Genomic DNA, 14,365 nt, shown 5'->3' with positions numbered 1-14,365 from the left:
CTATGACCAGACAATCAGCTATAATCGACCATCTGGGTAACACAAGGACAAATGGCTGTCTGCACCTGGTATAGAAAATCTTCAATCTCCCAAGGTAAGCCCATCCGAGAATTACTGGTAACTCATCTGCCAAGATTAGCTTCACTAAGGGATTTTTACAATGGCTAAGGTGGTACATGCATTCATAGGAGTAGTGTCTGTACTCAGAAATTGTCGCCCAGATCTGGGACAGGTTTGGAAATGCACAGTTGGAAAACCGCAAATCTCCAAGGCGAACTGCAACAACCCAGTGGGACATGATGTGCTTCCTATGCTTTTTCTTCTACTATACACCTTTACTCTTTTAACACAGATTCTTCCTATGGTGCACAGTATTTAGCAGCGAGTCCGCATTGTCCGGTCTGTGGTCGTGAGATGGCTTTCCACCATTACTTTTGCAAGAGGGTAGAAAATCCAAGAGTCTTCCACAATGAGCATCTGCTTTCCAAAATGCACAGCAAGATTTGGGTGGTGGGTATGGAGCTTCAGAAATGCATAACTGATTTATGATGAAATGATGCATAACTCATTTCAAAAAGTGTTGGGAGTTGCATTCTTTGGATACAAGCTTACCTTCATGCATTGGTGTCAAGATGACTCTGGGATGCCCAAGATCATAATCACCCCATATTAAAAATCAGATTCATCTTTTAATGAAGCTGAGGATGTACAGTTGCACATTTCTTACTGTATGAGGCGTGCAGCCTTCAAACTGATCTGATCCTCGGACTAACAGTATATTTGACATTGAGAAAAGACAAAAAGACGCCCTTGTTTAGGCAGAGGCTGGCATCCTGGGTGGTGAATGTAATGATCAGGGCCTTTAGACAGAGGGCCAAGGAGCATCATCTCCTCATAGTTATTATTTGGAGATGTGCTGTTTAACGAAGTCCATGCTGCTGCTACCTGGATGCCTTTAAGACCAACATTCCACCTCCCAGTGGTGCGAGTGCCCGAGGTCATCTCTGAACATTTTTTTGTGTGCTTGCAAGGTGAGTGCTGTTCTTCACAACATTGTTGGCATAAACTATGTGTTTCATATCCCCCATGCAGGAGCAGTGAAAAAAAAAAACAATAGTTACATATGTAGCTTTGGTTCTATGAATACTGGATAACAGCCAGGTTTTCCTGTCAGTTGAAACAAGCAAACAGAGTGGCTGCCGTAATGCCAGCGACATTTATTGCAAATTAGATGTCATGTGTCAATGTGTGACTATGTTGTGAGATCTTGGCATAAGTGTGCAGGCACACAAGGTATCCAGGTGTTTCACACTGCTCCTGACTGTTACCTGAGGTACAGTTAAATATGTAACTAGGGAAAAGAAAAAAACTGCTGTATTCCTGTGTGTGCATGTGTGTGAGCGTGTGTGTGTGCATGTGTGTGTGAGTAACACATAAAACCAAATTCAGAAAATGCAAAGAATAAAAATTCAAATCAAAGAAATACAACATAAGTGAAAAAGAAAAAAATGACAGAATTTCCCTCAACATTCATTTATTAAACACAAACTAACAAAAAATTATAAATAAAACAGTAGAACAGCCATACGTAAAACATAATTAAGACAAACAAGGCCATCCTGGCTTGTGGATTTCAAGAAGTGTCCCAGCTTCATCTCCACACTAGAATTCAATGGAGAAAAGAAAGAAAGAAAGAAAGAAAGAAAGAAAGAATGAAAGAAATGAAATGAAAGAAAAAGAATAGGGAGTTTACAAATGATTTGTCAAATTTGCCTTTGTGAAATCCTAACAGAGCAATTATTACCCGAAGATTATATGTTATTTGGCATTAGGTTTGAAATGTTTAAAGACACATAGCTATAATGTAAAAGAGGTATTTAGTTAATGATAAACTGATTCCTTCTGCTCTTGGTCACTCTTCAACTACTTGCTTGAAATTAGAAGTGCTAGAAAAGAATAAAATATAAGAATCTGAGAACTTGGCAAAGTCAGTAGTTTCTTACTAGCAAGTGATACAGAGCTTTGAAAATGCTCTGAAATGCTCCACTGACACTGGATATAATGAGTGATTAGGTGTTGATTGTGCAAAGTATATTTCAGCCAAAATTCGTAATTATTGGAACACTGTTACTGTCTAATTCCTCTGTGTAATACTGACGCAACGGCATGTTATCACAGTTAACAGAATGTTATACCGCTGCATTGTTAATAACTGATTTGGTCAGCAATGCTAACCATAGCGGGTCACTGGTTTGGCCAAGCTGAAAATTTGTATGTGAACCAGGAAAAAAAAAAAATTGAACAAATGAAAAGTGATAAATGATGCATCAAAACTGCAGGACTGATACATTCATATTGTGCACACTCTCCAAAATGCAAAATAGAGAGCGAGGATAAGACTGAATTTTACAACTCATAAAAAGAGTTAAAATGGTATTTTAAAAAAAAGACACAATTACAAATCAAACTGATATGTGTATCTTGGATCTGTTCTACTGAGCTGCAGTACAATCCCTATGTTTTTTACTGACCAAACATTTTAGATACACAAACCACGCCAAACTCTCCATGTATTAACAAGCCATGAGGATTCGTCCCCTGTTGCTTGTACACTGCAGAGAACATTTGAGTGTGAATACTTACATTTCACAGCAGGCCACATGTCTTGAGAATGGACACAAGCAGTTACGCTCATAACAGATTAGAGCTTACACGCATCCTTGGCACCTTAATATAAAGCTAAAACGGAAATCAATCCAAATACTAGAGCCGTGACAGCAAATCAATAAGCATGACATGGTAGCATGTGCGGTGCACTCGCAGGCTCTGTTTGATCAAGCTGGACCCTAGATTCAAAGCAAAATGTTTGACCAGTTAACAAAAAAGAATAGGCAGGAGTAGAGCGGAGGCCAGTGCTTTAGATCGTTTCCAAAGATCGCTCCTTTCTTGTTCAAAATGCCCTTTTTTAGATTTATGCCTGCGAGCGCCAGGGGTCAGCTGCAGCCTGCAGGCATTGATGTCTTTATTCTAACACTTGCCTGTTCTCACACACACTTGCACACACACTCACACACACAGTTAAATTAGCTCAGTCTTTGTACAGTTACACAAACTCAAACAGGAAGGTCTATTAAGCACCTGCCTGGCAGTAAAGATAAAAACAACCCCCACATTTAATTAATACCCCCCCCAAGCCCCCTGCCCTCTCCCAGGTGCTATTCACAACCCCAGTGCTATTCTTTGCTGTAATACAACACTTGTTATTTAAGAGTTATATAAGACTGGGGGTGTCCACCTCCCCTACAGCAGAGCCAGGTTTCAGAGGTGAAAGTGAAAAAAAATTACTTAAAATCACATTTAAAAACCCCGCACTTTTTTTTGCATATCATCTATCATCCATTTAGAACTATAAAAAAAACAGTATCTCAAATAAGCAATGCACTTCAAAATTCTCAGTGTGTTTAAAAAAAAGGCCCATAAAAATGTATCCATCTGCATATTCATGGGTGTCCTGCATTGTTAACTCAGCACACACCCCCGGTCCAGGAGACAATTCTCTATTCACTATTCCTCACTTTAGGGATCAAATCATTATTACTATATTATTATTAGCGTTATTGTTTGTTATGGTTGACTGAATGTGAAAAAAGGACATTAGCGTCCATAAAGGAAGCCCGTAAGAGAGATATGGTTGTGAAATAAAGGGATGGAGTTTCACGGCCTTTGGCTGTACAGTCCTCTCTGCTAGCACTGGCCATCAGTTAGCCTGTCGCTATGCAGCCATCAGGTACTGGTGGTAAAAGAGGCCAAAGAGAGACGTGGAGAACAAACAGGCCGCAATCCACCAGGTGAGGAAGGAGAGGAGGCCTCGGAAAAGCAAAGGCGTGAAAACAGTCCTCAGTCCTCCCAAAGCCACAGAGAGCTGCGCCACTGTTTGTGGTGTCTGAGCTTCTGCTTGTCCTGTTGTGTCCAGGAGAGAGTCTTCATTCCCTTCAGCGTAAATGCCCCAAGAATGACCACCTGACATGGATCAGGAAAGATTCAGGAAAAAAGTGTTAAAAAGTAAGACATTTAGGAGTGGACAATAAGATGGTTGATAACAGTTTCACAATGCTGTCAAGTCCACAGTTACTAGCACACTGGAGACTTCTAAGGAAACCAGGCTTTGGGGTCATGATATGTGCAGGTAGACAACACGTCCCCCCCCCCGAACCATTGTGACAAAGGACAAAGGGATTTTACATGTTTGCAACCTTATATTAATGCCCCAGGGATAATAAAATGGTTCCTGGAGATTAAAAAAAAAGTTTTTCCATCTTTGCAATATTTAAGTATGGTCAAAAATATATAATATTTCTCAATTTCAGACTATAACAAAACAAATGGAATGCAATTTACTGTCAAGTTAAGATACAAACATGGTACTGATATTGTATTTTAACGATTGTTACTATTAGAAATGCCTTTCAAAGATTTTTGTGTACGATATATCATCCGATTATATTTTATTATACAGTGGGACCCTGTATCCGCAGGAGGGATGTGTTTCAAGCCCCCAGCAAATGCCTGAAACCACAGATAACAGCAAACACTAAACGCTGTATGCACTTCATAACAAAAATAGTAGCACAATTTCCTTTTTCTTTTTACAAAAGATTTGTGCATTACCATACATGTGATCAACCTCTTTTTTTTTTCATAATAAATAAAGTGATAAATAAAAGTGATTTGCCAGCTTTGTAACTCTTGCACTTTAGGGCCATTATTATGCAAAATAAGGTTTAGTTACACTTTCTCAATCCTGTGAGATTTAATCTGATACTGATTTCAGATACTATGTGTCAGCTAGGTAACAGTTAGGTGGTACATATAGCATGGATACACTGGACGTTACTCAGAACGGTGCACGGTTTAAATGATGAATGTTTACAGTAATTCTGGAATGAATTATTACATACATACTGTGGCCAACTAGGGTTAAATGAAATCACAGTAACTGAAACAGAAGATATGAGGATTGTAGTGTACTACAGTAAAACTATTATATAAACCTTTTCTCTGTATTACCTTCAGTTAAATTTAAAACAAAGCTTTTCTCTATTTTGAAACTTTTTCAAGCATTTATTTCTCACATAAATACAACTGTGTTAATACAAACACCTGTAAGCTTGAAAGTAATTATTTAAATGAAGGACACTTCTAATTTTCCTGCATGTTGTATAAAGAGAAGCTATTTAGGAAAATTATAATACGAGGAAGTATGAAAAGGTACAGCTCACAGCTATCTGTAGCCAGGAAGCCAAAAGAGCACATCCGGCTATTCTCTTTGGGTTGGACAGAAGAAATGGGTCTCCTGTTAATTTTAGGGACACTATTGGGGGTCTCTTAGCTCATATGAACAGTCAACTGATCTGAACCACAGCATGGACTTCACCCTTGTTGGTAGCTTTTAAATTTGAAAGAACTATCTAGATGGTGGGAATCAGGAATGATAAAAATTAGTAGAATAATTGGGTGAAAACCAGAAAAATGCCAAAGAGTTTGTCCAGTTATTTCAGAGGCAGCATTTAATCACTCTTTGTAATATTTTTTTTATACAATTATTTTTGACCATTCTTTTCAAGGTTGCAAATAATTCTGGCTAAAATAATAATGATTTAGACTTAAATAATGATTTAACAATGTTTAGACAAAAATAATGTATCTAATGACCAAAAAACCTTTTTTTAATACTTAAATAGATTATAATATACAACTATTTAGTGAGTCCTTGTTCTAAAAGTAACACAAAACCTGCTGATACCCTCAGAGTATACTAGTCTTCATGTCATATGGCCAAGCTTACTGTGACCACCACCAGCAATGCTGCAGAAAAACAGCACACCTGATTTGCTCACCTAATGTTTTTAGCAGCAAAGTTGTATGCAGCAGCATCACCAGTGGCGCCACATACTGCAGAGCGATCACACATAAGTAGTAAAAGACACGAGCCACCTAGCAGAAAAAAAGAACATATTTGCAGTTAAAAACAGCTCCTTCGCACAAATCCACTTCAGAAAACAAGCTACTTCAGGGCAAGAAGGGTTCATCAAACAGACTTAGAGAAACTGTTCCCTGTGACTTTAGCTAGGGGGAAGGACTGAAAACGTATAAATTCTGAGAAAGGCTGAAACGACACCATGCCGCCACAGCTATTTATGAGCCTTGCACATCAAACAGGCTCTTTCCCTTGGCTCGAGTTCTGGAGTGCTAGAGGTTTTGATCTTAACTAAAGCTCCACTAAACCCAAATAGCAGGCCCATTTCAGACGGCAACAATATTACTCGGTCCTTTTCCATTTGAACACATTTTCATCAATGAAGCGCACCGCTAAGCTAATGCAACGATCTTTAGGTGATGGAGGAGGTAAGCATCTGGACACATTCATACACCTGTATCCGGCAGAGACGATGATTCATTCATCTCGCCAGTCAACATGGCACAGAAGAATGATTCATCCACTCAGATAATGTCATGAGGACTTTCTATTGGAACAAGCCACCGGGATAATTTTAACTCGACCGATCCGGACTATTCTATAAAATTTTATTTAATCTCAAGAGAATAAAATGAAAGTCCTTAAAAGAGCGATGCAGAAAATCAGACGACGCACCATTTTCTGAAGCTCCACTGTGCTGATGCGTCCTGCTTCCTTCTTCATCTGCTCGACACCCTTCTGAGCCAGGTTGAGGTAGGCCTGTAGGTGGTGGCGCATCATGGCCAGTCTCAGCGCACACAGCAGCAGAATGACCCACAGGCGCAGCGTGTCGTACGTCTTTTCTGACATCCTGAGAGAAGCAAGTGAAGACAGACAGTAGGGGTGTTTCTTAATATAACACTGCAACAGCATACAGTAATAACCACTTACGCCTGTGACAACCAGAAACTGGTACAAAGCAATTTTATTTTTTTGTTATTTAGCGAACAGAAACCTGTTTTTCATATTAACCTTTATTAAGCATAATAAGCACATTTTATTTTAAAAAGCACATTTTATGTATTTATTTATTGGAAGCCTAGTCCACATTAAATTAAGTTTACCACAGCATTAACACACACACAAAAAAATGATGTTGGACATGAGCACAGTGTCTGTTCAGTGGTAGAGTATTTCCACCACGTTCATACGATTTGACAATATGAACATGAACACTCTCTTTGCACTCACTGTCCAGCACGTATCCCAGTGTCGCTTGTATACTACACAAAGTAGTCAAACATGGAATTATATTATAATAATAAATAAATAAATAAATAAATAAATAAATAAATAAATAAATAATTAATAAACACGGACTCATCATTGGAGTAAGCTCCACTGATGCAGAACAACAGAAATACTTTTTCCTCATTCACAAAACACGCAATGTCTCAGATATATTGACTCTGAAGAGTGGATTTGAAAAGATGTGGAAATATTTTATTAATGTGGACTAGACCTAATTATTGCTGTTTGTTTAGTTTTGCTCCATTGTCTCTGTGAAACTGGTGCATGAATTGCAGAGCTGTTATATATATATACATATATACATATACACACACATACACAATTGCTCTCATTCTCTCAAACATGCACATATCTTGATCTTCAAAGCATTAAAGAACAACCAAATGTTTAACATGGAATCAATAAACTTACAAAGGCACACTTTCTTTCCCCAGTGTAGGATTCATTATATAATCCTTGGTTATGGGCTTCACCCACAAGAGTACCATTATAAGAGGAGCCAAGAAGTTGATATGCAGCAATGTCCTGCAAGACAGGAAAGAAAGAATTATTTAAATACACACGATTATTTGGAATAAAAGCAGGTCTGGTTAAAAAAAGGTGAAGGCTATGGAGTAGCTCAAACTTTGGCCAAGAGCAGTGTTCGTGATGTTTAAAAGGACAGGGAATAGGTTGGGATGTAATACAAACTGCAGACAGCAGAGAATCTAAGTGCTGGAGTGAAATGGGAGCTGGTCACACTGAAGTGGATTAGCAAGTGGTAGTGTGTGTCTCCTGATCCCTCCCATTACACCTGGCTGTGGCTCCTTACATAATCTAATACGGAGTCCATCTGTAATAATATTTATCTGCTGACTATATAAAGCTGTGTCATGTTCTGGTTGTGCATGTTGAATTATGTGCAAATGGTAACGTGATTACAGGAGACAGGTGGTTCTTCTGGATACAACATGATCCATTTGTACATGTGGCTGTAACAGTGGGGAGCATCACAGGCTCTGTCTCAGTTAAACACATATATAGGCAGTGCTTCAATTTACCAGATAACTAAATAACTGGTTGTTCAGTGCTAAAAGTTCTGTTTTAGAGACCAGATGGTTACAAGGTCAAAACCAAAGATGTCTAAAGAGCCATGGTTAATTAACATGCCATTTAATTAAAATTCCCCTAAAGAAGTTTACGTTTACACTACATAATAAGTATTTAGATTACACATCAGATATAATACGTCTAATAACAATAATACACTTATATTACTAATGTAGGATGGATTCTTTGGACACTTACTGTGTGACTTTGCTGATGTTTAGGGTCAGGGCATCAAGATGCATCTGGGCCAATCGCAGCCCGGGGAAAGTAAGGAATGCTCCAATCAGAGAGCAGAGAAGAGCCAGAATCAGCTTAAAGGTTAGCTTGGATATGGGGCCCCTACACAAAAAGGCATCAAGATAGAAAGCAATGCCAGTTCAGAGCAGGGCTCCACATACACACACACAGCATAATCTCAAAACACCCAGATATACATACACACACACACACACACACACACACAGACACATACAGCATAATCTCAAAACAGACACACACACAGACAGACGCAGACAGACACACACACACAGACAGATACACAGACACAGACACACAGAGACACAGACACACACGCCCTATTATAATTATTACTCACTGGGATTGCAGGCCTTGGGTCTCCAGAAACTGAACAGCACTTTCAGAAAAATTAGCAAAACCTGCAAACAAGGAAAAGCCATGGTTTTTTTTATAGGTAAAAAATTTTTTTTTTACATTTTTAGACAATGGTTTCCTAAAAAATATTCTGTATTTATTATTTTGTGGTAAGCTAAAAAAAAAAAATCAATAACACTGACTGGTAAGTAGATGCTGGTATAAAAACTCACACACACTATATATAAGTGCCAAATACAGTGCCTTGCAAAAGTATTCATACCCATTGAACTTTTTCACATTTTGACACGTTACAACAATAAAACAAAAATGTATTTTATTAGGATTTTATGTGATAGACCAACACAAAGTGGCACATAATTGTGAAGTGGAAGGAAAATGATAAATGGTGTCCAATTTTTTTTTTTTACAAATTTACGAATAAATATCTGAAAAGTGTGCCATGCATTTGTATTCAGCCCCACTGAGTCATTACCGTACTTTGTAGAACCACCTTTTGCTGCAATTACAGATGCAAGTCTTTTGGGGTATGTCTCTACCAGCTTTGCACATGTAGAGTGACATTTTTGCCCATTCTTCTTTGCAAAATAGCTCAAGATCAGTCAGATTGGATGGCGAGCATCTGTGAACAGCGATTTTCAAGTCTCGCCACAGATTCTCAATTGGATTTAGGTCTGGACTTAGACTGGGCCATGAATATGCTTTGATCTAAACCACTCCATTGTAGCTCTGGCTGTATGTTTAGGGTAATTGTCTTGCTGGAAGGCGAACCTCTGCCCTCAGACTCTAAGAGGTTTTCATCTAAGATTGCCCTGTATTTGGCTCTATCCATCTTCTCATCGACTCTGACCAGCTTCCATGTCCCTGCTAAAGAAAAGCATCCCCACAACATGATGCTGCCACCACCATGTTTCACGGTGGGGATTTTGTGTTCAGGGAGATGTGCAGTGTTAGGTTTCCGCCACACATAACGTTTTAAATTTTGCCCAAAAAGTTCAATTATGGTCTCATCTGACATGCTTGCTGTGTCCCCCACATGGCTTGTCGCAAACTGCAAACGGGATTCTTATGGCTTTCTTTCAACAATAGCTTTCTTCTTGCCACGCTTCCATAAAGACCAGATTTGTGGAGTGCAGGACTAATAGTTGTCCTGTGGACAGATTTCCCCACCTGAGCTGTGGATCTCTGCAGCTCCTCCAGAGTTACCATGGGCCTCTTGGCTGCTTCTCTGATCAATGCTCTCTCCTAATTTATGACCTAACCCTGCTTTAAACTTCTCCAAACTTTTTCCCTGACCTGTCTGGTGTGTTCTTTGGTCTTCATGATGCTGTTTGTTCACTAATGTTCTCTAACACACTTCTGAGGGCTTCACAGAACAGCTGTATTTATACTGAGATTAAATGACACACAGGTGCACTCTATTTACTAATTAGGTGACTTCTGAAGGCAGTTTGTTTCACTGGATTTTAGTTAGGGGTATCAGAGTAAAGGGGCTGAATACAAAGGCACACCACACTTTTTAGATATTTATTTGTAAAAAAAATATTGGTCACCATTTATAATTTTCATTCTACTTCACAATTGTGTGCCACTTTCCTTCGGTTCTATTTAAAATCCCAATAAAATAAATTTTTCTTTGTGGTTGTAAAGTCAAAATGTGGAAAGGTTCAGTGGGTAAGAATACTTTTGCAAGGCACTGTTGGTAGTTCAATGTAATGGTCATATTTCTTAATCTTAAGCCAAAACTCAGGAAAATGCACCTACAATTAGAGCAGATTTTTTAGAGCAATGTTTGGGGACTCTTAGGACTTGTTCCATCCAGTCATGTCCCTTAAGATAAAAAGTCTCCTATTTAGTACAGATATTTCTTGGCTATTTTTAGGAAACCCAAACAAAAGAAATCCAAGAATAAACTCATACCAAAAGACCTGAATGGACAAGACTGTGGAGTCTGAGAAGGTTGTTAACACTGTGGTCATACTGTACCTGACTCAAGTCCGAATTCCAGGTAGTTCTCAGTGACGATTAGGATGGCCATTGCTTTGACAAAGAAGAAGAACCCAAAGGTGATGCAGAGGGATCGCTCACCGCCTTCCTCCAGCTTAAAGTAGTGAGCCGTGAGGGAGAAGAGGATCTTACTGAAGGAATAAGGAGTTAAGTACTGGCTGAAGTTATAGAACATGAACAGTGCTACCAATTCTCTTCAGCAAAACAGAGCCAAGAGAGGAGAGGAGAGGAGAGGAGAAGAGGAGAGGAGAGGAGAGGAGAGGAGAGGAGAGGAGAGGAGAGAAGAGGAGAGGAGAGGAGAGGAGAGGAGAGGAGAGAAGAGAAGAGAAGAGAAGAGAAGAGAAGAGAAGCAGCAAGAGGAGGCAAGAAGAACAGAGAAGAGGAAAATGGCAGAAAAGAGCAGAGAAAAGAAGAGAAGAGAAGAAAAGAGAAGAGACAAGACAAGGCAGGACGAGTCCTACCATGTGCTTGGTGTGTGAATGTAAAGCAGATCTGCTGAGTGGTCAGACAATGCGCCAATCAATTCAATCCATCCAATCAGTTTATATGAATGAACTTTAAACTTACCTAAAATGTTTAATACATTCATTAACTGTTGATTGAAAAAAATCTTTGAAAACAAAGTTTAAAAGTTTAAGTCTACCAAAGCTACAGTCAAAGCTGAAAAAAAACAAAATTAAAGTTAAAAACCTGTTAAAAATCTAAAAAAAAGAACCCAGATATTATTGTTAGGAAGGTGTTATAATGAGCCGCCTCATGTCTGCATGCCCAAATCTAGTAGAGTTGATTACACTGGTCCAGGTCAATCATGTGGGTGCACAGTGCAAAAATCACAGACAACTGGAGAAGGCCATCTAAGGAAATGTCTCATTGCCCATCACATTGACAAAGCCATTTCTCTGCCACACACTCTTCAGAGCCAGCCCAGTAAAATGGCTCTTTCCTGACATCGTCCATCCATTTGCACTCACACAGGCCTATCATCATCCTCATCATCTTTATCATGCCATCAGCCAGCCTCCCTCTTTCCTATTGCGCCAACCATTTTTTCCCAGGCAAATCAGTCTGGTTTGGTCATGAAAATTGGATGTCCAATCTTCAGTAGCAGGTTGTGAGTGGGTGAGGGGCAATGCCTATAGCTGGGAGATTGATCCTTGTGCACTGTCCTGGGGTTAATGTGCATGATTTCGCACCCAGAGAAGCAAGAAAGTAGCAGGTAAAGAGCAACAGGTGCCGACTTCTAAAGGCAGAGATTTCTCAAATGTAGTTTCTGCAAAGGAAGCTGTTTACATGCTCACCCCAAGACTTCACATATTAAATCTTTACTAGAGGGAATATTTAGCCTGAATACTAGTTCCAGCTCCTAACGATTTCTAGCTGGGGTTGTTTACAGGAAGTATAATTGACATTACCAGTAGCCAGGTTCTTTCTTGCTCTTCCTCAGATGTGTGATGCAACATTTCTCCTTTTCAATTCAATTCAGTTTTATTTCTACAGCACTTTTAACGATGGACATTCTCTCAAAGCTGTTTTACAGATCATAAAAAGTTTATGTACAGTTATTTGAATGTATCCCTATTTTTCCCTAATGAGCAAAGAAAAACTCTCTTAGATGGCATGAAGAAGAATCCTTAAGAGGAACCCTTTAGACTCAATATGGAACCCATCCTCATTTGGGTGACACCAGAGGGTGTGAATATAAATTATTATAAATAGTGAAGAGTGTGATTATATAAAATATCTTTTCTACAGTCATATACAGTCAATTTGGAATTGTGTAACCAGCATCTCCTCAGCAACTCATAATTTAGCTCATCATCTGAGGTCATTATAAATTCAACACCAACTCCTCCGTGCTGAAGCCTTCAAATACTCAATGATGGAGATACACAATGTTATTTTTTGTGTATTAAGAGGTTCTTCTCCTTTTAACCATCAGTCTTGTTTCCAGTAACTAAAATCTATAGGAGCAGATATATAAATTTTACACTGACACACATATATATGCCCATGTCTCCATGGTATCCTTTCACTCATAAGAAGCTCCTGTTTCCTCTACAGTTTCCATCACTCCATCATAGGTTAACCACAGGTTGTCTCTTGTGTCTATATGACTTCATCCAAGAATTGTTTTTGTGTACAATAAACCGTAAGCTGCACTTTGGGGGTTACCATTGGTTGGCATCATTCTTTAAACTCCCTGTGGTCTTGCTGATGCTTTTCTGTCTTTCCGACAATGTTTAATATTTTTCATTCATCAGTAACTTCACAGTGTCCCATTTCTCCTAGACTAAAAGGGGTCATTTCCATATGTAGAAATCTAACAAGAAATCTAAAAAAAGAATAATCAGATAGCAGAAATAGACATGGATTAATAGGCATATAGAAGTAATTGACAAGAAAGGAATAAGCGAAAGAATGAGAACGAAGAGAGGGAAAAAGAAGAGGAGCTGAAAACCTGCAGCTACTTATATAGCATAATCTACAAAAAAATGTATGTTTCTCTAATTGTCACACCAGGAGGAGGAAGACAAACCCTTACAGGATAGCTTCAAATGAGTAGGGTTTAATAAAAAATAAACATAGAACGGGAACAAAGACGAAAACTAAACAGGACAAATGACGAGAGTAAACTGACGAACACACTGCCGATGGCAGCGCGGCACGGTTAAATAGACATAACGATTAATACATAGGGAACAGGTGTGTAGAGACGGGGAGGAGTAAACAAAGACGGGGCAGACACGTGACATAAACAGACGCACATGGCCAAAAGTCCAGGCTGAATCCTGACACTAATATCAGCGTACAACTAAATCAAGGACTATGGGAAAACAAAATTAAACTTAAAAAGAAAAAGTGGATTGTACAATTAAATCCCTCAATATTCTGCACTTCAGCCTCACAGTCATTCATCCATTCTGAACTCAATATGCTACACTGCCAAAACCAGAAATGTACCTTTTTAAAGTCACTGGCAAAAAATACAACCTCCACATGAATATAACACCCTGGCAAGCGGGTTCAGAATATAAAAAAAAAAAAAAAAACGAGGCACACAGAAAGTATGACAGCTCTTAAGCATTTTGTACAAGATCAAACTCTGCAGCACCCCCTACATCATTATCTGTTCTGATGCAACCTTCAGGACATTCATGCTGCAGCACTCGTGACATTAAGCCTTAACCTTGGCTGAGTGGTGTTATGAAGGATACATGACAAAGGCTAGGACTAACAAACTCCACACCACACTGATGTTCATCTCTCCATTAGGCTCAGCCACACAGAAGTACAGCTCAGTGATGAGGTACACTGCTGTCGCTGCCACTGTGAAGTCCACCAGCCACTGAAACTCTGGGAAGTAGTGCAAAGCTAGCAGAAAAAAAGAGT

At 39.1% G+C, this 14,365-nt stretch overlaps 1 protein-coding gene across 1 annotated transcript in view; it reads right to left on the bottom strand.

Moving 5' to 3' along the window:
* Positions 1–1,517: 1,517 nt before the first annotated feature.
* The window catches only part of tmem161b (transmembrane protein 161B), a 29,144-nt gene continuing 16,296 nt past the window's right edge, over positions 1,518–14,365 (bottom strand). The window contains exons 5-12 of the mRNA XM_060883433.1: positions 14,191–14,347; positions 10,955–11,106; positions 8,952–9,012; positions 8,555–8,695; positions 7,679–7,792; positions 6,653–6,827; positions 5,898–5,994; positions 1,518–4,020 (exon numbers count right to left, since the gene is read on the bottom strand). Of these exons, the coding sequence (XP_060739416.1) occupies positions 3,773–4,020; positions 5,898–5,994; positions 6,653–6,827; positions 7,679–7,792; positions 8,555–8,695; positions 8,952–9,012; positions 10,955–11,106; positions 14,191–14,347 (1,145 nt within the window). The 3' untranslated portion in view covers positions 1,518–3,772. The remainder of the gene's footprint in view (positions 4,021–5,897; positions 5,995–6,652; positions 6,828–7,678; positions 7,793–8,554; positions 8,696–8,951; positions 9,013–10,954; positions 11,107–14,190; positions 14,348–14,365) is intronic.

Source organism: Tachysurus vachellii, chromosome 12 (assembly GCF_030014155.1).
Source record: "Tachysurus vachellii isolate PV-2020 chromosome 12, HZAU_Pvac_v1, whole genome shotgun sequence".
NCBI classification, from domain to species: Eukaryota; Metazoa; Chordata; class Actinopteri; order Siluriformes; family Bagridae; genus Tachysurus; species Tachysurus vachellii.
This window is presented reverse-complemented; position numbering and strand designations above follow the sequence as displayed.